A 22,430-nucleotide genomic window follows, 5' to 3' on the forward strand; every position below is an offset into this window, starting at 1 on the left:
GAGGGGAGTGAGAGCGAGCGAGTGTGTGTGACGCAGAAACACCACCCACACTTGTATCGATAATGCAGCAACGGCGTCAGCAACGGTGCCCCGGAAAAAAACAGCTTGGCGGAACGGTAAGTGATCGGAGAGCGAGCTGGCACTACCAGAGATTTCGTTTCTCTCGATTTTTCCGGACCTTACTTGAGTTGAGCAAATTCCTCTTATCGCTTTTTCTCTTCGCGGTGACTGCAGCATCTGAACGTCCCGTCTACTGAGATGCCTGAGTCGATGCTGAAAGATTCAACGGCGTTGTTCGGGTATTCGTACCGTATGATACGCTGCTGTATGACAGGGTGTGCCTCGTGGATTTGGGGATTGGGTGCTGGAGCATGGTGGATCCGTTCTGTTGTTGATCCCGTTGTGGGGGAAACTGGGGGGATGGCTCCAGATAGTCGATAGTGAGTGAATCGCCGTCAACCCCAACCCCTTGCTCCGAGGTAATCGATCCTCCGACGACACGAAAAAATCACCTCACTCGAGTGTCTATGATTAAACCTCCAGGAGAGTAGGCCACCAAAAGGCAGAGACAGATGGGCGGAAAAGCAAAAACGCGAAATGATGTTCTCCAGTCTCGCAGGCAGTAATGATCTTCACGCGCATGAGCAATTGCTGCTATAAAATATTTGGAGTAAGACTGCATGTTGGGCTGTCTTTTGCAGTCTTGATGTTGGGAATTAACGGATGGGCGGTTGATTGTTACACGAGGCTTCAACTCTCCGAAGGGTGTGGTGGGCTAGACGAGTTTGAAGTTGTTGCTACTCGCCTGAAGGAGGGTACAGTCTGGACATTGGCCCGAGTGACGGGAGTGAAGAAAGGGGGCTGGTGTGTGGTTGCGCTGCGCAGATGAGGACGAAAAAGACCAAGCGCAAAGAAGATGAAGGTAATGGGAAACGATGTCAACGATTTCCCGGGATGATGGGATGGGTTAGGCTGTATGAAAACCTGGAGACATGATGTACCACTTACCATAGCCTGTTATTGTCTAGCTTATCTATCTGCTTCGCCTTCTTTACTGCCCGACCTCTTCTCTTTGGGTATCAATGGTAATTTGCAGGATTGCTTCAGTGTACGCCGTACGGGCACAGTCGACACTCGCTTCGTTGGGACCCCCAAAGCCGAAAACGATATCGTGACATGAAGGAAACTGGTTAATGCCACGTGAGGATGTGCCTGGAATCACATTGGACTAATCTTAAGAGTTTTCAAGGGAGCAGGTAATTGGAGTCTGGGCCCGTATAGTCGGTGCAGCAAATGTTTATGAGAATAGCCACCGCCCGCTTTCTAGGCAGAAGGGTCAACACAGCCATTCGCGTCCTCCCTCTGATTTAGTTGTTCGCTCTTCCTGAAGTTGTATGGTAGGTTCTGAAATGCGGCTTCTGCCCGTCACAGTGTCAAAGTCATCCAGCTTGGTGCAGGCATGTAGGTTAGTTCTCATCGGTGGGTGTCCCAACCTGCTCATGTCTATGATAGTAATTACCATGAGCAATCATAAGCATTGAACCTTTAGCATTCACCGTTATCGGGTCAAGTGAGACATGGCGCCCTCAAGCCTTGATTGTCAGCATTGTCTCAAGGCAAGAACAAGGGAGCCCGTCTTTGTCACCAGCAATTTTTCGCTTCGCAGTACAATGCCATGTGGAAAATATGTTTATTCTGCCAAGCCCTCGAGTTTCGAGTGTGAGCGTGAGTGTGATGCCAACAGTCGTTCTTACCTGTCCAACCCAAATGCATAAAGACTATTAACCCCTCAAACTTCAAGTCACCCGCCTAGAAGAAGCGTTTCTAGTGCATCATTGTAACGAGACTAAACCAACGTGCGGCGTAGGGAGGGTGAGATAACTGGGAGGGTGCAATAGATGTGCCAACTTCGCGCATTATCGCAATTGCGCGGAAGAATGCGCGGGAGACGAGCTACGTCTCATGCTGTATCGCCATCAAAAGCGGCTTGTCACAGGAAGAAAAAGAGCGGAAAAATCAATGCGAATCGTCCGTGAAATCTGCACTGAAGAGCAAGTGACTCAACATCTTTGTCGCACAACAAGCCATCTTGGGCGGTCACCGACTTGTAACAAATTGGACAGATTTCCAAAAGACGCTCCCTTTATACTCGGCACAGGTACAAGGCATTGACTCAAGTATAAGGGTGCAGCCAACCCTTTGTGCAGACTATGCGAATCTCTATAAGGACGATGCGGTCGATGATGCACATAATCATTGGCGTACCAGTACCATGGTGCTGTAGTGACATCACACCAAGTTATATAGCAGCGTCTTGGTTCCCGCCAATCTGGTATCTCCATACTCGGCGCAGATCACTCGAAGTCTTTTGGACGGAGTCTTTGAGTCCAGACGTGGCTGAAACATCCAACGAGGAAAAGGAGGCTCAAACTGCAAGCTGTGGGCCAAGGAAGGCACCTCAGATCACCAGTCGTCCAGGTCCGGTTCGAGTTGTAACGCGTAACATCCTTCCGGGGGCACTTGAAGATCACGGTTTCGGCTCTGATCGACAGAAATTTGACAAATGAGCACCGTGTATCTCTTTGTTGCTTGGAGCGTGCAGCTTCGGCCCAGACAGAAGGTCCGTAGCGAAGTGCTTCGTTTACGAAGACCCAAGCACGGGCTGATAAATAGCCTGGTCGTGGTATTCCCTCCGATTTAGTCTGCAGTGCCAAAAAGAAACCTCTTGCTCTGATCAAGCAACGACTTCCATTTTCTCCGTCTTCAACAAACCCGAAGACTAAGCAGGTCTAGCACAAACAACCGTGCTGTTCTCGATGATTAGCCGCATTGTTTGTAACAGGATGAGGGAACATGAATAGATAGGTAGCTGGCTCACCAAAGCATCGATGCCCAACCACTGGCCAGCTAGTCGTCTGATACAATGGTGCTATTCAGGCCGCCTTAGAGCAACCGAACAAAAGAATGAATAAAAACGAAGTGACGGAACTATTGGACAAGAGGCGCGCAAGACGGGAAAAAAAAAATAGGGGAGCCGAAGAGTGAAGACACCTTTCCAGGATCACACCTCCATATCCACAAAGATAGGTCGGTGGTCAGACAGGAAGACACCATCGTCAAATTTATTTGGCAGAATTCCAAACAACCTGAGTATGAGGGTTGGTGGTCTCTGGACAAAGAGAAAATCGATGGTCTTTGGCTCCTCGTCTGGCTCGCCAAAAGACGTGTATGTAATGTCGCGGTTGCCGTACTTTAGTTCATCTGGAAAAACCGCAGATGTGTCTTGCAGTCCCGAGTCAGATGAGGTCAACGTCTTGTATGCCTGGTCTGTCGGGGTGCTGTTGAGGTCGCCGCCCAGAACCAAAGGAGGATAAGAGTCACCATGCGTTCGTCTCCATTCGGAGGCTAGCATGAGAATGAGCTTGGAGCTTTCTTCCCTCGCAATCTGCCCTCGGTGGTCAAAATGGGTACTCATAACAATGACCGCTTTGCTTGTCGTCTTGTGGCGGAATGATCCGACGGTCACGATTCTCTCAAGGACAGCATCCCAACCGATTGACGGCCTTTCTGGAGTCTCGGAAAGCCAATACGTCTTCCAGTCTTCACAGTCCCATTCGTCCACTCGGAAAAAGATGGGTGAGAACTCGCCAGCCAGTTTGCCGTCTTCTCGGCCCCGGCCAATATGGCTCCACGACGGACCGAGAGAATCCTGGATATCAAGAAGCTGTGAGTAAAGGACTTCTTGGAGGCAGAGAAATGTTGAGTCATGGCCAGAGGTAAGAAAGTTGAGTTGAGCACAAAGCCTTGGCCGACGTTCAGTCCACGGTTGCTCTCCAGGAACAGGATTATCGGTAGCGAAGCGGATGTTGAACGACACAAATCGGACATGGAGTTGAGCAGAACCCGGGGCCGGCGATTCTCGGAGCGTCATTGCTTCAGTTGAAAGCCCAAGCCAAATCCTTGCCGGGAATCGAAGCTAACGATAATAGATGCCGGTAGGGCTCGAGATGGTGACAGGGATCAGGGAGAATTGGATATCAGAAACACTTGGAAGAGGAAAAGTAAAGAGAGTCGGACCGAGTCTCACCGTCGAGTCTGACCAGGTTTTTTTTTCTCTCCCCTCAACAAAGCACTAAGTGAGTTGAAAAGGAACGCTCTGTTCATGTTTGCAGTCCAAAGGTCAGAAAAGTTGAAGGTGAAGTTGACGGTTGAAGTTGCAGCCGAGTCAGGTCATGCCTGCCGCGAGCCCTCGGCATCCAACTCTTATCGGTGCTTATCTTGCACATCACTGCAACGAGTGCATTCACAAGCCCGCACGTGCGCATACCTTTAGTGGTGACTGATGACTACCTCTACAACATGATGTTGGACTCGATCGTCAACTTCACCAATGCTTTCCTTTTCGTTGTCATGTCACGGCCTGGTTGGGCTGCTAGCGGTGCCGGGTTGCCGCAATCAGCAGTGCAGGTTAAATAGATAGTTGCACCCTCTTATTGCTCATGCACGATCGTGTTCCTGCTTCATGACGAAGCATGATCAATCGGCGCATCTTGTTCCTCGATGTCTCGTCAATCGCTCGATTTCCGCCCCGGATCATTCCAGGGGTTTTGGCCTCTGGCTTGATTTCTTCCGGCCATGATCCACGCGCCACGGCTGCACATCATGCGGGTACCTCAGATCAGACCTGGAAATCTCTCACCTCTAGGCGCGAACAGCGGCTACACAGATATCGTGGGGTCTTCTGCTGGCAGCTGGCGTGACCTTGTGGGTTTTCCAAGAGCTCGCACTTACACCGTAGCTGGGTAGGTAGCTGTGATTCGGCAGCCATCCAGTGACTCGGTGATGCGGCTCCGTGCCATGTCTCCGTCCATGTCTCCAATTCAACACCGAGCGAAAATCCGGCTTATTCACCAGCCTTTACACATTCACAGCCATCATGCTTGCGCGTTGCGCAGTCATCTGGCGGCCCGGGTGGGTGCTGCCTCCTTGGTTTTCTCATATTTTGTTGACTGTGTCTGAGCTCAGCAACCCAGTCCTTTGCTGCGCGTGATACCGAAAAGCCGTGGGAGCCGCGTTTCCACTTCTCCATCGCAATCCTTTCCCTGCTTTTCGATATCGAACCATGTTTAATTTTTTTTTCCCTCTACCCATTTCGTTCCAAGCTAACCAAGCGATCCCACAAAACCCCTCCTTATCCCGCCCCGTGATGCTAGGAATGGCACGCTTTATGGGAGCTTTTGGAGTCCTGTCGGGGATAGGCGATCAGAGATCGGGGCCTGATTGGCCAAAGACCCAAGGAGGAGGTGCATTCGCCCCGCCAAATGAGACACATCGTTGGAAGGTGACACACCATGTTCACCTCACAAGGCAACGCCTCATCATGGTTGGCACTACACCGATGACTGTGTCTGATATTGCGAGAGTGGCATGCGAGACATGCCAACCATTTCCGGTGAGAGGGTGTAGTCATCACCGGCTTGGTATATAGCCAAGGCATGCTCGTTCGTATTCAGCTCGTCAGTCTACCCAGTTGTCTCTTCAGGTTCTATACATACAGCAGCAGGAGAACGTCGGTTTCTGGTTGTGTCTGACACCCCATTTTCTGACAGATTTGTTATCTTGAGCCGGCCAAGCCGGCGTCGGGTTTCCTCTCTTGTCACCGCATATCTTTTGGTGGCATTTCCTTTGGGGGTGTGGTGCAAAGGTTCATATATAACAGCAGTCTCGTCTCTACTCTCGTGAAGGATCATCCTCTTCACCACGACCAACACAATGCCTTCTTCTCAACCCATTCGCCGTGGAGCTCTTCGTGACTCCTGGCCGCCTACTCAGCTAAGAATCGACTATGGCGACTTTCACGATGTCGACCTATCCAACATCGACCAAGACCCCCTCACTTACTTCCTCACGCCCACACCTGCCGCCAATGCGGTTGACGACGACGACATGGATTTCGACATGGACTTTGACGCCGGCATCGAGGACACCAAACGCCCAGCGCCCATCGTGAGAAGTGTTAGCCCATCCAGCCTCGACGGCCTCAGCCTCCCGCCCCCTCGGCCGCCAACACCACCCAAGTCGTCGACTCCCGAGCTCGAGTTTGATGGGTATCCTACGCCCGAGGACAAAGAGGATTACATGCACCTTGCAGCCGCTGCATTCGACTTGCCTGTTCTTCGCCTGAAGGACCTGACCAAGAAACCCAAGATGAGGTTTTCTTCGGGCCACAGTAACAGCAACAGCCGCCCAAACAGCAGACTGGACAACTACAGGGGTACCTCTACGGCTGACTATGATTTGCCCCTGACGCCTCCCTCTCCATCTTATAGCCACTTCGCCAACCGGGGTCGGCCATTAACCCGGCCTGGTCCACGAACGATGTTCAGACCATTCCGTCGGTCACCGCACTCTTGGCGTGAGCCTAGCCCGGATGTTTGGGCTATCGAGGAGGAGACGGATGAGGAGCTTCACGAAAGCGAGATGAGTGACGGCCATCACGCGGAGCAGAAGTATGCTGGTGCCAGGAACATTGAGTCACCGTCAACGGCTTCAAAGGGAAAGAAGAGGGTTCGGTTTGCGCTGCCCTTTGAGCAGTGATTCACAGCTTGTGTTTGGATTGCATCATTTCGCTATCTCTACTTTGTACATTTCCTTCACATGGTCTAGGGTGGGAGGATATCATCATTTGCATTTGGAGGGCACATTAGCATTTTCTCATGGTTGGATAACGGCGTTGGTGGATTAGGTCCTGTTCCTATACCCTTCTGCACATTCGTTTCTGGAACTTTGCATCAGGGAAATCATTGGGCGACATCATGTACGGAGTACTGCATTACCTAGGTATCACAACAGGGTGGAATAAGAAGGAAGAGATGGGAGATGGCCATGGACTTTTCTGACATGCCAGCGGTATACCATAGTTGGCTAGTTATGTGGGTGTGAGTGACTGGCCAGGGTCTGTCTTTGTTTTCATAGGAGATGGGGCGGAGGACATACGAGTTAGATACTTACTTGAGGTTCACACCTCACGGCTTTCTGTTCTGCTCAAATTCAATGAATCAAGTACACCGTACTGACGGATTTCTAACCTCCATGTGTCGATATTTACTGCATCGCTAGGACGTTCTTTCAATCTCCCCAAACATCTCTATAACTGAATTTGGAAATTCGAGTGCACACCACTATTTAAAAAGGTATCACCAGCTTGGAGATGAGCAGTGAGGACTTGCATAAAACGGCTCGCTGATGCAAAGCTAAAATGGGTTACATCCGCCTGAACATAACGCCGCAGCTGCTTGTTTTTCACAGTCGCAGTTGCAATGAGTAATATCCACCATAAAGTATACATTGCACTGCCGTGCCGAGCGGACTATTACAGTCCGGGTTGGAACCCCAAATCTTGAATTTCTCATGACTTTGATTTGTCGGACCTTGTTTTTTTTTTTTTTCGCTATACTCGGGTCGGCTTAATTGTATATCTCCCATCCATGGCGTTCGCTATAACACTTGAGCTCAGGATTTTAGCGAAGATTGGAAGATGACGGGAGGACTGTCGTGCTCAGTAAGAAAACTAATACAGTATCGTCGTCGTGGTTGCCCTGCAGTTGCTGATGATGTCAGGTGCCAGAACCACAACCCACCCCCACCCTCAACACCCTAGAGGTATCTGCTGACAAGGGAAGGGACAAGGATGACCCACCATTGCGATTGTTAAGACTGCAGGGTGATTGACCATAGAAAACACTCCGAATATCCATCCAATACAGGGCACTGAACCATTTATGTTTCAATTGCCTGGACAGACAAAACATCAAGACTCGGATACATAGGCTGGTTCAGTGCGGGTTGCTGGGCGTATTTGATAATTTGGTCACTCAGGCACTTACCGGGCACAGAAGCTTGGGCCACTGCACAGGTTCAACCGACATACCTAGAACGAAGAAGGGACGAACGAATTGTCGGAACTGTGTGTGCAGCGAAAACCGCCGCGCAGTGCCAGTGCGATTCACATTAATCCGAATTGAATACTACGTCCAATTCCCTCCCGTCCATTAACTTCGATTGGCTTTCACAAGGGACTCAAGGGATTGTTGTTGACATGTTTGACTTTTTTTCCATGGCTGCTGTCTTGCGTTACTTGAATCTTGAATGGTCTCTTGGACAGCAGCGAGGGCGGAGATCAAGATGGAAGAAGGAACTAGTCTAGGTAGGTGAAGCAAAGTCAACTCTTTACGGACTGAAGCCGAACAAAGTGGAAGAAGCGCGCGATTGTAACGAAACTAATGCAGTGAATGACACCAGCCCCCACCAAGGCAGCCTACTCTTGGGAACCGCTCTAGTGCAAGTAATTGATTACCACTCAGCCAAGCTGCAGGAGAACGTGGTTTCCAACTTCCATGGAACCCGGTGGGGGGACTGGCAGAAGCAAGAAGTCGGAGGGAGAAATCGGTCGACACTGATAACATGGCCGGTGGATGCGCCAAAGTGAGCAAAGGGTGTGTGTGATGAAGGGTGGAACTGCCTGCACTCGCTTTTTCACTCTTCTTTGGAGAGCTGATTCGGATACTGATGGGTGTTCAATTGCTGATGTCCGCAGCAACCACTGCCATCAATTGATTGTTATTGGCGGCCACGGGAAAAAACGATAACCTCATCCTCAGCCACGCAGGGTGGTGGATTGGTTACGGATTACGGATGTCTGAACGACCTCAGCAAAACAGAACTGAAGCTCAGCTGCTCCTCAAGCCCCTTCACCTACGCTCGCTCTTTTCCCGCAACACGCGCGCCAGCCAGCCTCTGATTGATTGTCTGACAATACCTGGAGGTACCAATACCATTCATCAACATTCGTTGTTCTAAACCTGTTGCACCACAGCGGGCAGCTTTGCCCGTCGGCTACCTGCTCGCACAACCGAACCGCGTGGGCGACAGCTGACTCCCTCTCTACCTGAACAGCATACATACCCTTACCCTCGTTACGTCTGTCACGCGGTTACCTTGACTCTTGTCTCTCTCTGCTCTATGGGATCTACACTACATAGCGTGTTGCGTGTGTCTTTGATTTCCAGAGAACTGGAAGCTATTACAGGGGCCAACCCAGAGCTCGAGCACCTGCAAACCTAAGGGAAGCCAGCCAGGGCTGAAGGTCAGACAGAGTTTTGCTACCACGCCGGGCTTTCTCTCCACCGCCTTTCGTCGCTTGTTCCTGGCGAGCCTGGATCCTGGAGACATCGACGGACTCCCTGAAACTCCACGCAGGGTGGGCGGCGGAGTTGGAAGCGCCTAGATCGGTGCAGCAGAAAACGCAAGAAATAGGAGCTAGACCTACTGTGGTCCATCACCGTTAGCCAGTGGGGCCCCTGTGGGCTCTTTCGATTCAACCCAAACCGGACGTCATCCCATTCACCAAGTGTGTGATTTATCCCTTCCTCTCTTCTCACAAAAGCACGGCAGCCGCGGCGGAAACGCGCCTTCAGAGAACCTGACTGCGCGCCTCGTCAACTCTTCCATGAAACTCCGGTAGCGCCCGTCAAGGCTCAAGGTTGTGTCTGGATCCTCAAAGCGGACCAGCATGCGGGCTCCCTAAGGTGAGCGAGCACCACTTGATGTGCCAATAAAGTCAACAGATGACATCTAGCGCAATCGACATGCACAAGCCGCTGACACTCCGCCCATGACCGGTAGAAGAAATGTCACCCCCAAAACCAAAACCCGACAAACCTCCATCACCACGGCCAAAGACCCCCAAGATCACGCCCACAAACTCCAAGAATGGCGCGCCGACAATTTCACCGACCAAATCGGCCACGGCGCTGGGAGCCACCACTCCCAAGAGTGTGCCGACACCTACCAACAGCGGCCTGTCACACCACAAGAAGAAGCCCGAGCTGAAGAAGCCCGAGCCGAGTCTTCTGGGTGATTTCCTACTCGGCCGACCATCCCCGCAGCGCGTAGCCGCACAGCGCTCAGCCTCGAAGCGACGAAAGACCATGTCCATGGATGCCCAGAATGTTCGAGAGGAGCTACGCCAAGAGATGCGCGCCGCTGCTGTACGGAAGCTACAACAACCTGGTGGCGTTCGCGATCGTGTCAAGGCATGGCAAAAGGCGTCGCAGGCGGCAGTCAAGGCCGAGGGCCTTCCTATTCCGGTCGCAGAAGATGCGCGAAGCGAACCGACCGAATTCGCTGTCAACTTGAGCGGCGATGACGTGGACGAGGAAGACAGAATGAGGATCAAGTGGCGGCAGAAGCCCCCCAAGCAGAAGAAGCCAAAAATCGAGACGGTGGAACCCAAGGGTACGAGTGGGAGCGACAGCACTGCCAAGGAGAAGAATAAAGTGCTAGGGAGAATGGCCGACGACAGGCCCGATGTTATTATCAAGGAGGCGCGACCAAGGCCCGGGTTGCCCAAGAAGAGGATCATAAGCGACGACCACTGGATGAAGAAGCAGCAAAAGGGAAAAGGGCTAGCAAAAAGTCCGGTACCCGAAGCAGGCCAACCCATACCGAAAGACTTTCTCAAACGAACGGCGCAAAATCCCTCGGTACAAAAGAAGATTAGAGATTGGGCTCAGAGGGTAGAGCTCCCGCCGCCCCCACCACCTGTTGCCCGGCGCCCGACGGTCAAGACATATCGCCATGCCAAAACCGGTGAGACGGTCACGGTTGAGGTAGACGAGGACGACGATCATCACCGTGGGGCACTGTCGGAACCAGATATGCCGCGTAGGAAGCGTTCATCGTCTGGTGAAAGTAGGAGGTCAAGCTCAAACCCAAGGACGCAACAGTGTCCACCCAATGATGGAATTAGGGTGCGTTCCCTACAGAAACGGGGCTCCAATGATGATGGAATTAGGATTAGCCCAGTAAAGCCCGCCCGCTCACTGCCAGACGATGGCATTAAAGTTCGCCCGGGTCCTCCTGTCTCTGCCGACAGCAGCAGCAGGTCCATTTCTACAGTTAGTCCCTCCTCTTCGTCCGGGCGGACACCGAGCGATCGGTCCGGTAGCAGAACACCGCCCAGAGGAGCTTCACCTCCTCCAAGAAGAGCCTCAACTCCGCCGCGAAGAGCTTCGACCCCGCTTAGAAAAGCATCGACTCCCAAGCCAAGAGCGCGTAGTGATCACTCGGCTGCTTCTGACGATGTGATAGAAGTCATCGTTGAACCTGAAAGCGAAGTGTCATCAAAGAGGAGCCCCAGTCCTCCGCCGAAGAGAAGGCTAAGAAGCCCTCCACCTCCAAAGAGGAAGCTGCCAAGAAGAAGGGGTTCCCGTGGAGGTGCGCGAAGAAAACCGAAGCGAAGAAGTCCTAGCCCACCAACTACAGCCACGCAAACAGAAACTACAACGGATGACAGGCGACCGGGCGCTGACAAACCAATGCCAACTCCTAGGAATAATGGTGGATCATCCGGAGAGGATTCTGACCGGCGCCCACCAACTGCTGCTGGCATTGATGATTTAGCAGAGATTCCATTCGGCTTTTCGGCGTTTAGCGAACTGGAACTCCCCTTGAGGGGTCATACCCAAAGAACACACGCCCGCCAAAGTGCGAAACCTAAGCCGAAACCTCAGAGAAATGAAAGCCTCAAACTAGTACCGAATGTCCTCAAAAAGGTTATGACCGGCGCCATGGAGAAGATGCAGGAGATGGCGGAACCGCCGAGGCCTCCCCCTACGGGGAACAAGCCCGCTAGAATCGAATCTTGGTTGAACAACACGGTTGACCCCTTCGTAGAGGGTATGCCGAACTTACCACCAGTTGTTGCCCCCGAACCCCTGCGAGTCTCGACCCCTGAGCGCAATTCCAAGGAGAAGTTGGTCGACAGAGATCTACCAGCTCATAGGGAACGGGCCCCCGAGCGTAACTCGAAGGAGAAGCTGGTCGATACAGATGTGTCGACCCACAAGGCACGGACTCCCGAGATTTCTAAGCGCGCTTCGGCAGAGCTGCCGCGCAGGAAAGAAAGACCTCAGACTCCGGTAACCCATGAAGAGCTACGGAAGACTTCAACACGATCGGATGATAGCGAAGTAACTCCCAAGAGGAGAAAGAGTCCTACAACTACCCCTGATTCGGCGGCGGGGCTGAAACGACGCTCGACTCCTAGGAGCCCAACATTACCGCGAAGGAGCAGTGGTTCCGTAAAGAAGCCCTTTCGGGATGTGTTGAAGGAGGCCTTCAAGGGCGAATCCAGTGCGCACAAAATAGCACCCATGGTATATCCCAGCTGCGAGACGGACGTTGAATCTGAACCAGAAACCGAGCATGACTTGGAGTCCAGGAGAAGCCCACCGCAGCAGCGCTCTCCTGACTCATACAAGAGAAGATCAGCATCTCCTGATCGCCCTTCCAGAGCCGATTCCTATTCTTCGTCAGAACCTAGCACACGGGGGCCCTCGCGCAGAAGACGACCAACGAGTGACTTGCATGATCTATCCACCATACTATCTGAGGACTCCCGCGAATATCAGGAACCATATGGCAAGAAGGATACGGATAGCGTCTCCACTGTTTCCCAATCCACCGTAACACAGGCACCCGAAGAGGCGTTCGGCCAGCCGACACCCCTCACCAGAGAAGCGAGTCAACAGTCACAAACCTCTCAAATATCCCGCAAGTCTGGCAGCTTGAAGCGCCGACTTACTACTAAGCACTCTGATTTGGTATCAGTGCTCTCACTTCCTGACGATGGCCAGCTGGTCCCACCCAGCCGCTCAAGGAGCATCAAGGCCTCGCGCAGTCTTCATAGAAAGCCTAGCAAGGCTAACGACAGTAGGGTCAATGATCTGCTAGAGGAGTTTGCCGATGATGAGCACTTCTATCATCGAGAACTCAAGACCTTGGTCGACGGTGTCGTCCCCGTGCTCTTGAACGAGTTTGTCCATGGAGACAATGTGGACGATGCCGATCGCAAAACAGACAGCATGGCCAAGGCTGTGGTAAATATGGGTGTCGCTCTCGAGAAGTTGTGGACTTACCACAAGCGCGCGCCCCTGCATGATATTCGGAGGCTTCTTGAATGGCTCGAAGCCGTCTCGCCGGTTTATAACAACTACCTTGACGTGTGGCGATTGGGATTCCAGGATCTCATTGTCAACCTCGCACCGCCGAGCGGGAAGATCGACGAGAATGACTCCCTCCTGAATGCGCTACCTCGCAATGAGGATGGCGACGTGCTCAGCTACAACGGTGAGCGGGTAGATGTTGCGTACTTGTTGAAGCGGCCCCTGATCCGAATAAAGTGGATGTACAAGTTTCTCCGGGTTAGTTCCACTTGCACTACCATTGTCACCGCTAGCTTGGCGTGAACTGTCACTAACATGAGCGGTGTGTATGTAGGCGGCTGTTATGGTGATCAAGACTCCGGAAACTGAAGACTTGCTCAAATTGTACGGCAACCTCCAGGAGAAGGCCCGAACACGGCATCGTGAAGAGTTCGCTCGCATGACCGATGAGGACGCCAACAACACCGACACAACACGCGCCAGAGACCTTCGCAACCTACGACCGCTGGACAACGTTCGGATCGATCCGAGCAGACAAGTGGCAGCTAAAGACTCCTTTGAGATGGACCTTGAACACTCGAGCGGCCAACGACTTGAATGCCAAGTTGAACTCATGCACCGAGATAGGGTCAACGTTCCTTCTGACATGGGGGATATCCTCATCCGTGACATCAGCAACAAGGCTAAGCCATGGCTGCTTTTCCCACCTGTTCCAAGGCAGTACATCTCGGCAAGAAAAGGCGAGAGTCCCAGGAGCATGATTGTCATGATCCGCGGTAGACATAACGGCGACGAGTGGTATGAGCTGATCAAGCTGTCCACTACCGAAGAGGTCCAGATTACGGACTGGCTGGGAATTTTGGGTAGCGACCCCATGCCTCCCCTCTCACGACCTAAGCCGCCGATGAGCATGAGCCTTATTCACGTCAGCTCACCAAAAGCGGACGACCTCGACGTCCCGATTGGTGAACCTAGCGTTATCGGCTCGTATGATGATGAATTCAGGACGCCTAGCCGATACCACAAGCGGCAAGCCAGCGCTCCGGTCACCTCCTACCCGGCTCCCAACAAACACATTCCGTACAGCGAATCTGTGGATATCTTCAGATCTCAGCCCATTACCCCTGCCTACGGAATCGAATCTGTGCCTATTCCTCGGCCCCTCAACATCAAAGGTTCAGCTGTTGTGCAACCTCCGGTGGAGCTTGCTCCTACGACCCGGGTGAAGAGGCGCACATCCTCTCCTCTCAAGCACGAATATCACCCATCCGACATCGACTCTGAGACTGAAGAATCCGCCCGCAGTGACTCGGAGTCGTCATCATCCTCCAGTGACGAGTTGGACGAAGATGATGTTCCGGATACGATCCCGGGTTACAGCCTCAAGCAACCCTTGCCTCAGATTGTTGAAGAATCCGTTGTCTCAGAAAACACCATAGCGCCATCACAATCAGCTTCTCAGGTTGGAGCACCTCAGCCAGGGCAGCAAACCCCGCAAGAGAGGACTGTGCAGAGGTTTGTTGCATCAGTCTCGTACTGGTCCAACAGAAAGGGTATCTGGAGGGAGATCAACACTGAACCGTCGCGCATCCTGGTCTTCCCCGGAAGTATGGAGGTACACATGCTCCAGGAAACCCCAGGGAACAAACAGGCGTACCCTCTGCAGACCTCTGGCACGTCCGAGGTCGACATGGCGAACAGAGAGGCTGGAGGCATTGTCCCTCTAATCTGCCTCGTCCTCACCCCAGTGGTCATGATCCGCCGTAGTACGGCGCTTGACCTCGAGGTCCGCAGCCGCGTATCTCCTGAGTCTCGCCTGAGCAGCATCGATAGCGGCATGTTCCGCTTTCGCGCCGCGAGCCAGGATGAAGCGAAGGCCCTTTACGAGGCGGTGCACCAAAGCCGGCTGAACAATGCTAGGTACATTCAGCTTGCCGAGGAGGCACGCGTCCGTTCTTTTGGGCAACAAACACAGAACGATGCTGGCGCCGGTAGCGCCGACGGCACTGAAACCTCCAGCCGTCGAAAGAGCATGAGCATCTTTGGCCGCAAGAACAGTTATCGCGCATCCACTCGCGCGCCCAGCCAGCACAGCAGTGCGACAACTAGCGTTTCGGCTAAAAGCTTCTTGCGCCGCTTACTCGGCGGCGAGAACACGTCGTTCAACATCGGCAAGTCCACCGTCGACAAGCAATCCCGCCCTGGCTCCATCGCCGGAAGCGGTGGTGCCCACGGCGGCGGCGGCAGCGGCAGCCTGTACTCAAGCGGCTACTCCTCTGGCACCGGCGGTAATGACTCCTCAACCCCGCCGCGGAGCGCATCCGGCTCCGGCAGCCAGTCCCCCAGCCGCTGGAGCATTGGCCTGGCCAAGCCGTTCACTCCGGGCCAACCGCTCGAAATCCGCTGCCACTTGAACGTGCAGAACAACCGCTGGGCTGACAAGGGTGACTGCATCCTGCACATTGGCCGTCCTCCCCCGGGCGTACGCCAGGAGCTATCGCTATACCACGGCCTAGAGAAACGCATCATCGTGACACACGCCACCAAGAAGGTTTCCGACAAGCCACTGATCTTGTTAGATGCCGTGCTGGGATCCAAATCCTTCAGCATGCTGGGAACAAAGGGCATCATGTGCAGCGTCTGGGAGAACCTGCGAGACGAGGAAGGAAACGTCGGTCTAGCACCCCGCACGGGAAGGGTCGCTGGCAAGGTGACCAAGTGGTGCTTCCAATGCAAGAGCGTGCAGCAGGCCAACTGGGTCTTTGGCATGGTCACGAGCGAGGTGGAGGGGTTGCTGCTCTAGGCGATGCATCATCCCCCGAACCTGAATCTGGATCTGAATATGAATTTGGAGCCCGTCTTGGAAGATATGATGGAAGAGAGCAGTAGTGGAAGTGAAAGTGGAGGCGGCGGGTGTAGTAGTAACGGCAGTGGTACCGAGAGGTATTTTGGCTACATGCCAATTCCATCGCCACAGGTGGTGCGGGATGAAAGGAGGAAACAAATGTGGAAGAGGAAACTGGATGAAAGTCCGGAAGGGAGGCGGCGGAGGGAGAAGAGAGCCGAGGAGAGGCTGGTCAGGTTGATGACGATGTCTTCTGCCGGCGCCGCGTAGTGCAGTGCAGCACTGCAGCTGGCGACGCAGATTTTGTGATGGGAGTTTTGGTTGGGTTGGCATGCACCACATCAAGTGCAACTGACTGACTGGTGTCTTGCAGGCGTGTGAGTTCACGCATTTGTGTTGGGTTTTGACTGTTTATGTTTCTTTTTTTATGTTTCTATAGCCTGCACGGCTTCTTATACCCCCCATACATATTCTTATACCTATATCCCTCCCTCACTATATGGTTTCAGCGAACTGAGCCTCAGGGAGGGTTTTCTTATTCGTTAATTACTATTTTCCATTTGCGAAGCATTCGTCTTTCCTCTGTTCATATCATCGTGATAGCAGATTTTCTCATCCCTCAAGAAATCCTGCTGTTTGGTTGGTTTTCGGGCCTAAACACACTAAATAGAGTTTCTGGTTCTGAGGCATATGATATATATACACGTCATGTCAGAGATATCTTTCCAAGTTCGAACCGACATCCTCCACTTAAATAATGGTCTAGGAGACAGACCTCCCCCTCTCCCCTTCTTTTATTTTGCTCTTTTATTGTTTTCCCCTCATTTCCACCTCTTCACCTCCCCTAATCTCTCCGTAAAGTCTTTAGATAGGCCTCGTTTCCTCCTTCCGAGTCAGATACAGAAGTTCATGACCACAACTATGTAACGGCAAGAATCTTTCTCACACTCTCTTCTTCCCTGTCGCGGTTACTGATATCAGGAAGGAAGGAAGGAAGGAAGGAAGGAAGGAAGGAAGGAAGGAAGGAAGGAAGGAAGGAAGGAAGGAAGGAAGGAAGGAAGGAAGGAAGGAAGGAAGGAAGGAAGGAAGGAAGGAAGGAAGGAAGGAAGGAAGGAAGGAAGGAAGGAAGGAAGGAAGGAAGGAAGGAAGGAAGGAAGGAAGGAAGGAAGGAAGGAAGGAAGGAATGATATCTACCTACCTACGTATGATGCGTAAAGCTGGTATCCGGAGTATGAGTGGTAGAGTCTGGACTCGTACTATGAAATGGAGGGGGAAAAAAGACGAAGAAAAAAGAAGGGAAAAAGAAAAAGATGGCAGTCATGGCAATCGATGACTACATCTCGATGCTAACCCGAAGTGATTGATCCTGGACAATCAATAGTCATGTCCGTCAGCGAATACCATCTTTTTTTTTTTTTTCAAGACGGGGCAAAAATGTGATTGAGGGTAGAACAAATAGTCAGTTTCGAAACAACTCAGCTATTGTGATAAAACGATGATTATGATTAAGTAACAACAGACCCTATGAGATCTTGTTTAACCATCTTGTCCTGGTCGTCCTCACCTTCTCTTCTGCAACGCCAGCCAGAGAAATGTCAACATAGTCCACTTAGAGGTAGTACATACAGTCGACCCTGGATCGATCAACACCATCAAAGTTAAAGGCCACGTTAACACCCAGCACATTCATTAATAAGGACCAGCTCAGCTTACTTGTACACCGCTCAAGAAAATATTGCAGACCAACAAAAGATCCTGTCTCTTTCTTTTCGCTTCATTCACTTCGAAATACTACATTTCTTCTTCTCCATCTGCAAAACTCATCATCCGTCGCCTATCATATCATCCTCCACCCCCTCTTCCCAGAACCTCTCATATCCACAAAATAGTATTATTATCGATCGAGTCGAGGTGTAATAACAACCTCACTCAAGGGATGTCAAAGCAAAACAAACGCCGCCCAATGCAAACCTGTAGCACCGCTGACGGTGCTAAGGATTCAAGAACCAATTACCAAAAATGCCACGCTTTTTTTTCCAGAGAGCCCAAGATCAGACACATCAATGTGCTGCCTTATCTCTCAAAACAAACTACCAGTCCCTGTCCAGAGAGGACCAAAAAAAACCATTATCAACAGTCGCTTTGCAGTTGGGTATCATGACCATCCAGTGATGTCCGTAAGGAGTGTGTAAAGCTCGCCGAATTGTCGTTGAGATGCAAGTGTCGTTAAAAGGAATGTCTACGAGTTGGGTATATATGCGATTCGTCGATCCGTAAAAAGGAGTGTCTATAGTTCGTCATGGGATCCAGCCGTTGGGTATATAAAGGAGTGTATATGCGTTATTGAAACAAGTGTCGTTAAGGAGCGTCGTGTGCTGTTAAGTACAGCGTCGTTGCAGTCGTAAAAGGAGTGTAAGATGCATGATAATGCGTTGAAATGCTGCAGGTGTGATCGGAAAGGAACGTGGTATGCAATCGCGTCTGTATCGAAAAAGAAAATGCTGAAAAGAGATGCACACCGAATGCCAGATTTAGTTCGATGTAATGTGCTGATGCCTTTCGTCCGTTACGTTCTCATCATCTAGGTAATTCGAAGGTATAGAAGATATCGAGATGCTGTGGCCATGGCTCGAGGGTGGTGTGAAAATCATCGATGGGGTTGGCGACTCGGGGAGCGGAAGCCTGGTGGAGTATTGTCCAGGGCCCAGGAGCGGAGAAGGGGCGAGGCTGTGTGGGGGGCCAGGCCAAAGTACGGCAAAGTCGTCCGGAGGCGGGTAGGTGGGCGTTGAGCTTAGCATTGTAGGAGTCCTGATGGCCATGTTAATTAAACCTTTGCATCTCTTCGGAGCCGGACAGCGGCCGGTGTGGCGGACAGAGATCCTAGACCGTCCACACGGATTGGATTGGATGGACGAACCCGACACCATAGGGGCTGGCACCGCCCATCATGGGTGTAGTAGCGGAGAAGCCCATGTCATACGAGGGATATTCGTCCGGATCGCTGTAGGTGACGGAAGCCGCGTCGTTATAGTCACCGAAGGTGCTCGTGGTGGGACTGTATGCTCCATAGGACGGGCTCGGGATGCTCAGGTACTGTGGTTGGCCAAAAGGTGCCGTGATCTGGACCGGGCTGGGTCCGCATTCCGGGATGACGGACAAGTTCTCGGTACTGTAGCTGAAGGCCGGCCTCTCTCCGTATGGCAGGTACTCGGACGACGACGCCGCGGACAAGGGCATTGGTGAACCTTCGCTTGCGTAGAAGTTATCGAACACTGGGAAAGACGGGGTACGAATCGGTTGATTCCACCCCATGCGAGACCGGAATTCGGAGACTGTGTCAATAGGGAAGTTCATCAATGCAAGAGGGGTTGCCAAATCACCCTCGAGTTGGCCAGAAATATTCAAGGAATGCAGGCGACGTGCAATCTCCTCAACCGGGCCAATTGTCAAACTTCCAAAGTAAGCGGCGCCGATCTCAGGGAAGAGGCGCTCCATTACCAGAGCAACGGTGTAGTAGTGAGCAATGATGACCAAGGCACTGGGCGACCCATGGGTCTGTTGCAGGTACATGACGGGAAGCCAGAACAACCACGTACGCAGGGGCCTCAAACGCTCAAACTGTTGGGCTACCGACAAGGTCGGGCTAACCTTGCGAGCACCCTTCAGGAAGCTGATGAGCTGGGCAACGGACTTGGTGTCCTCCCTGTTGTGCTTGAGGTGAGACTCGACCTTCTGGAGCTGCTGCAGAGTCCTCTGAAAGGCGTCAAGGTCTTCCTTGCGCGGCTGACTGGGCTTGTGATCCGGGGCAGGAGACGGGGGAGCGGTTGGAAACGTGCTGCTTTCGGCAATGAAATCACCGAACTGGGACTCGTGCTTCCAGGGGTCCATGGCATCAATGACCTATTATTTCCACGTCAGCATTCGCCGCTCTTTGTAACCACGTACGCTCGCAGTCAAACGTACCGATGAGGTTCCCTGCATGAGATGGGTCCAGCTTCGCCTGTATGGAAATCTGAGTTAGCCCCCCCCTTGTCTGTGTAGCCGGAAGGCTGCAGTATATTGCTTACCAATCTGTGGCTTGCCACGACAGAACAAGAGATGCGGCAAGGATGGCGTCAGAAGTGTCCTTCGAGAAGGTCCCGATGGCTTCCTGGAGACCCTTCAAGGCGATACCCCGATGCTCGTAAGCCATGTTTCCGACCAATGGACAATCGGTCAAGTACGCAATGTGCATGGCAGAGAAGGCCAACAGCGAATGCAAGACATAGTTATGGGTAGCACCAATCTTGATGATTCTAGAAAACCTGTTAGCGCCCAGCCCAAGCCATTATTGACGTGTCAAGTGTTAATCTTACGTCGGGATCTGCCGAGTCCACAAAGTGAAGCCGTTGGCATCAATTTCCATCATCTGATTGCTGATCGAGGCAACATGGTGGATCAGGCGCAACTCGTCTGTGCTGAGATACTGAGGGGCCGGAGTCGGGTAAATGTTAAGGTTCGGGAACGGGAAAAGACCAGTTCGCTGCCACTGCTCGATTACAAGCTCGATCTCGGGCGTCCACATAAGATCCGGTTTGTCAGGAGAAGTAGACCGGTCCTCGGCGACAGGAATGTCATTATATGGACAACGGATCTTGTGCTTGGTGCAATTGCGGCACTGGGGAAAACTTTCGTCACAACGAATGTGGCGGCGCTTGCTGTATGATTGTTAGAAGGCACCTTTGCATCCAACTTGTCATGGGTTGAGTTAGCTTACCATGTCTCGCATCCCTTTCGGGACTTGGTGTGGCTAGAATAAATGTTAGTAAAGACAACCCGAAGTGGGTGTACAAAGTAGCTTACCTGCGCCTAGGGGGACCACCGCCGGGACCAGCCATTGTGACAGTAAGACAGGCGAACAATTAAAGCGAAAGATCTGATAGCAAGGTTAGCATATGTCTCTAAAGATGTTCAAACACACGGACAAACGAAACACTGACAAGAAGCAGAGACACAATGGACCCTGATGACGTCGAAGTAGCGAACGTAATGGGTTGATGCGAGGACAGGAAGCGTAGGCTGTGCCTTAAACCGATGACAGGTACTGAGACTTGCAACGTTGCCTTCCTGAAGGGTCAATCTAGAGCGAGCGTAGTTCGGAGTAGTTGTCAAACGTGAACAACCCGATAGTCAAGGTGCTTTCAGCGTTGACTACCTGGAATAGCAAGTCGGTGTTGCCTGCCGAGTAACCGGTTGCTTGCGCCGAGGTCGTTCGCAGTTGCGTCGTCGTGATAACCTCAATGTCCAAGATCTTCCCTAAAATCCAGATCCAGATCTCCTCCTTTCCTTCAACGTGGTAGCGATCGTGTGTTGTAAGAGTTTTGCTTGTTGCGTGTTTCCAAACAGACCCGGAAACCTAAAGCGAATGGGGGCGTCGGTTTGTGGCTGATTAGAGGTTTCAAGCAAGCGAGCAGGTCTTAGTAGATGTATGGCAACATCTGTTTTGGTGATTTGAAATTCTTGTCTCTTTTTCTTTCTGTTTTGCGTGGGAATCCAACGAGGGTGGTTGGCTAAGCGAGAGTCAGATGAATGGGGGTGTTGTGGTAAGGATCTCCTGCGCTCTTCTTCGATTCCAGATGAGTTGTTGTTGTTGTTGTTGTTGAAGGCGGAGCGTGGTACTGGAGCGAGTGAGTTGCGCTAGTGAGATAGAGTTGGTGAAGTCTGTCCAAGTGGTGAAAGTGGAGGCTTCAGTGTTGTTTCGCAGGGTTGAGTTGAGTAGGCGTAGCGAGGGGGGGAGTTTCCTTCCTTCCAAATCTGTCCGTCTCTCCAAACCACCAAGAAAAATGAAACAAGCGAATGACAGGAGTCGACGAGGACTTCCTAGAGGTGCTAAAAAGCGAATGTGGGAGGCGGGATGATAGCGGAGGACTGAGACTCAGACCTGAGGGTTGAGGATGTACAGTTTAGTGAAATAGGTCGAAAAGGAGAGGGGACGCGATGTGCCCCGGGGGAAGCCCAAGTGTTAAATAGCGCCAGTTTGGACTGGGTCTTGGTGGGCTTGGGTGCAGACGGGCGTGACGGGGGACTGCTGGGTATCACTTGCGCACTTGGCCCTGCAGTTTCCGCGCACCTTCCATGTTCCCTTCCAGGTTCTCTCTGGGGTTGGGCAGAGCCGCCCGCCTGATCATTGGCTTACACGCCGGGGTCGGGGCCCTGTCACTGGAGGGGACGTCAAGTTGCTGCCACACTCCTTCCTCCTCCCACTGTGTGCTCCAGTGCAAAAGCCCTTCCAGTTCCATTGCTCGAGTGCTCTTTCCGTGCAGTCTACATTGTAGAGGTATCCCATCCCATCGATTGCTCCTCCCCCATCTGCCACAACACCAAAACAAGGTGGAAAACCTGTGCCGTCATTGGCTGCGAGTCCACCGTCTGAGCAAGAAAGAGGAGGAGGAGATGGACGTACGTCCTCCGAAAGAAGAGAACTTGAACCCCCAACAATGTACCCACATCCGACTGCTGCTCGCTGCCCTGCACACCCGCCCACAATGCGACCAGAATGGGCAATCCACTCGCTGCTGCAGGCAATGAGATGGGGGTGC

At 52.3% G+C, this 22,430-nt stretch overlaps 4 protein-coding genes across 7 annotated transcripts; 2 read left to right on the forward strand and 2 right to left on the reverse strand.

Moving 5' to 3' along the window:
- Positions 1-1,672: 1,672 nt before the first annotated feature.
- NCU03682 (endonuclease/exonuclease/phosphatase) lies at positions 1,673-4,214 on the reverse strand. The gene is made up of 2 exons (XM_956365.3): positions 2,879-4,214; positions 1,673-2,807 (listed from the first exon to the last, which is right to left on the reverse strand). Exon 1 carries the CDS (start codon positions 3,929-3,931, stop codon positions 3,062-3,064), a length of 870 nt encoding a protein of 289 aa, XP_961458.2. The 5' UTR covers positions 3,932-4,214; the 3' UTR covers positions 1,673-2,807; positions 2,879-3,061.
- Positions 4,215-5,009: 795 nt separating this feature from the next.
- NCU03684 lies at positions 5,010-7,108 on the forward strand. 2 transcript variants are annotated; one of them, XM_011396260.1, is made up of 2 exons: positions 5,010-5,516; positions 5,610-7,108. In XM_011396260.1, exon 2 carries the CDS (start codon positions 5,773-5,775, stop codon positions 6,595-6,597), a length of 825 nt encoding a protein of 274 aa, XP_011394562.1. In that variant the 5' UTR covers positions 5,010-5,516; positions 5,610-5,772; the 3' UTR covers positions 6,598-7,108. The 2 variants fall into 2 exon arrangements, with proteins under 2 accessions (XP_011394562.1, XP_011394563.1); XM_011396261.1 differs by having other exon boundaries at positions 5,010-7,108.
- Positions 7,109-8,516: 1,408 nt separating this feature from the next.
- NCU03685 lies at positions 8,517-16,653 on the forward strand. 2 transcript variants are annotated; one of them, XM_011396262.1, is made up of 4 exons: positions 8,517-8,824; positions 8,956-9,587; positions 9,685-13,265; positions 13,342-16,653. In XM_011396262.1, exons 3-4 carry the CDS (start codon positions 9,690-9,692, stop codon positions 15,808-15,810), a joined length of 6,045 nt encoding a protein of 2,014 aa, XP_011394564.1. In that variant the 5' UTR covers positions 8,517-8,824; positions 8,956-9,587; positions 9,685-9,689; the 3' UTR covers positions 15,811-16,653. The 2 variants fall into 2 exon arrangements, with proteins under 2 accessions (XP_011394564.1, XP_011394565.1); XM_011396263.1 differs by having other exon boundaries at positions 8,517-9,587.
- A 626-nt stretch (positions 16,654-17,279) lies between these two features.
- tah-3 (tall aerial hyphae-3) lies at positions 17,280-21,898 on the reverse strand (the record flags this gene model as incomplete). 2 transcript variants are annotated; one of them, XM_011396264.1, is made up of 7 exons in its annotated part: positions 17,280-19,752; positions 19,816-19,852; positions 19,920-20,147; positions 20,208-20,549; positions 20,609-20,641; positions 20,695-20,767; positions 20,832-21,898. In XM_011396264.1, 6 exons carry the CDS (start codon positions 20,727-20,729, stop codon positions 18,733-18,735), a joined length of 1,695 nt encoding a protein of 564 aa, XP_011394566.1. In that variant the 3' UTR covers positions 17,280-18,732. The 2 variants fall into 2 exon arrangements, with proteins under 2 accessions (XP_011394566.1, XP_011394567.1); XM_011396265.1 differs by lacking the exon at positions 20,832-21,898 and having other exon boundaries at positions 17,447-18,660; positions 18,770-19,752; positions 20,695-20,729.
- Positions 21,899-22,430: the final 532 nt, after the last annotated feature.

The sequence above is a fragment of the Neurospora crassa genome, linkage group V, assembly GCF_000182925.2.
Source record: "Neurospora crassa OR74A linkage group V, whole genome shotgun sequence".
In the NCBI taxonomy this organism is placed as follows: domain Eukaryota; kingdom Fungi; phylum Ascomycota; class Sordariomycetes; order Sordariales; family Sordariaceae; genus Neurospora; species Neurospora crassa.

Coding starts and splice junctions, on each gene's coding strand:
- NCU03682 (XM_956365.3), bottom strand. CDS start 3,931: ATGACGCTCCGAGAATCGCCGGCCCCGGGTTCTGCTCAACTCCATGTC.
- NCU03684 (XM_011396261.1), top strand. CDS start 5,773: ATGCCTTCTTCTCAACCCATTCGCCGTGGAGCTCTTCGTGACTCCTGG.
- NCU03685 (XM_011396263.1), top strand. CDS start 9,690: ATGTCACCCCCAAAACCAAAACCCGACAAACCTCCATCACCACGGCCA. Junction 13,266..13,341: donor GGATGTACAAGTTTCTCCGG/GTTAGTTCCACT, acceptor GTGTGTATGTAG/GCGGCTGTTATGGTGATCAA.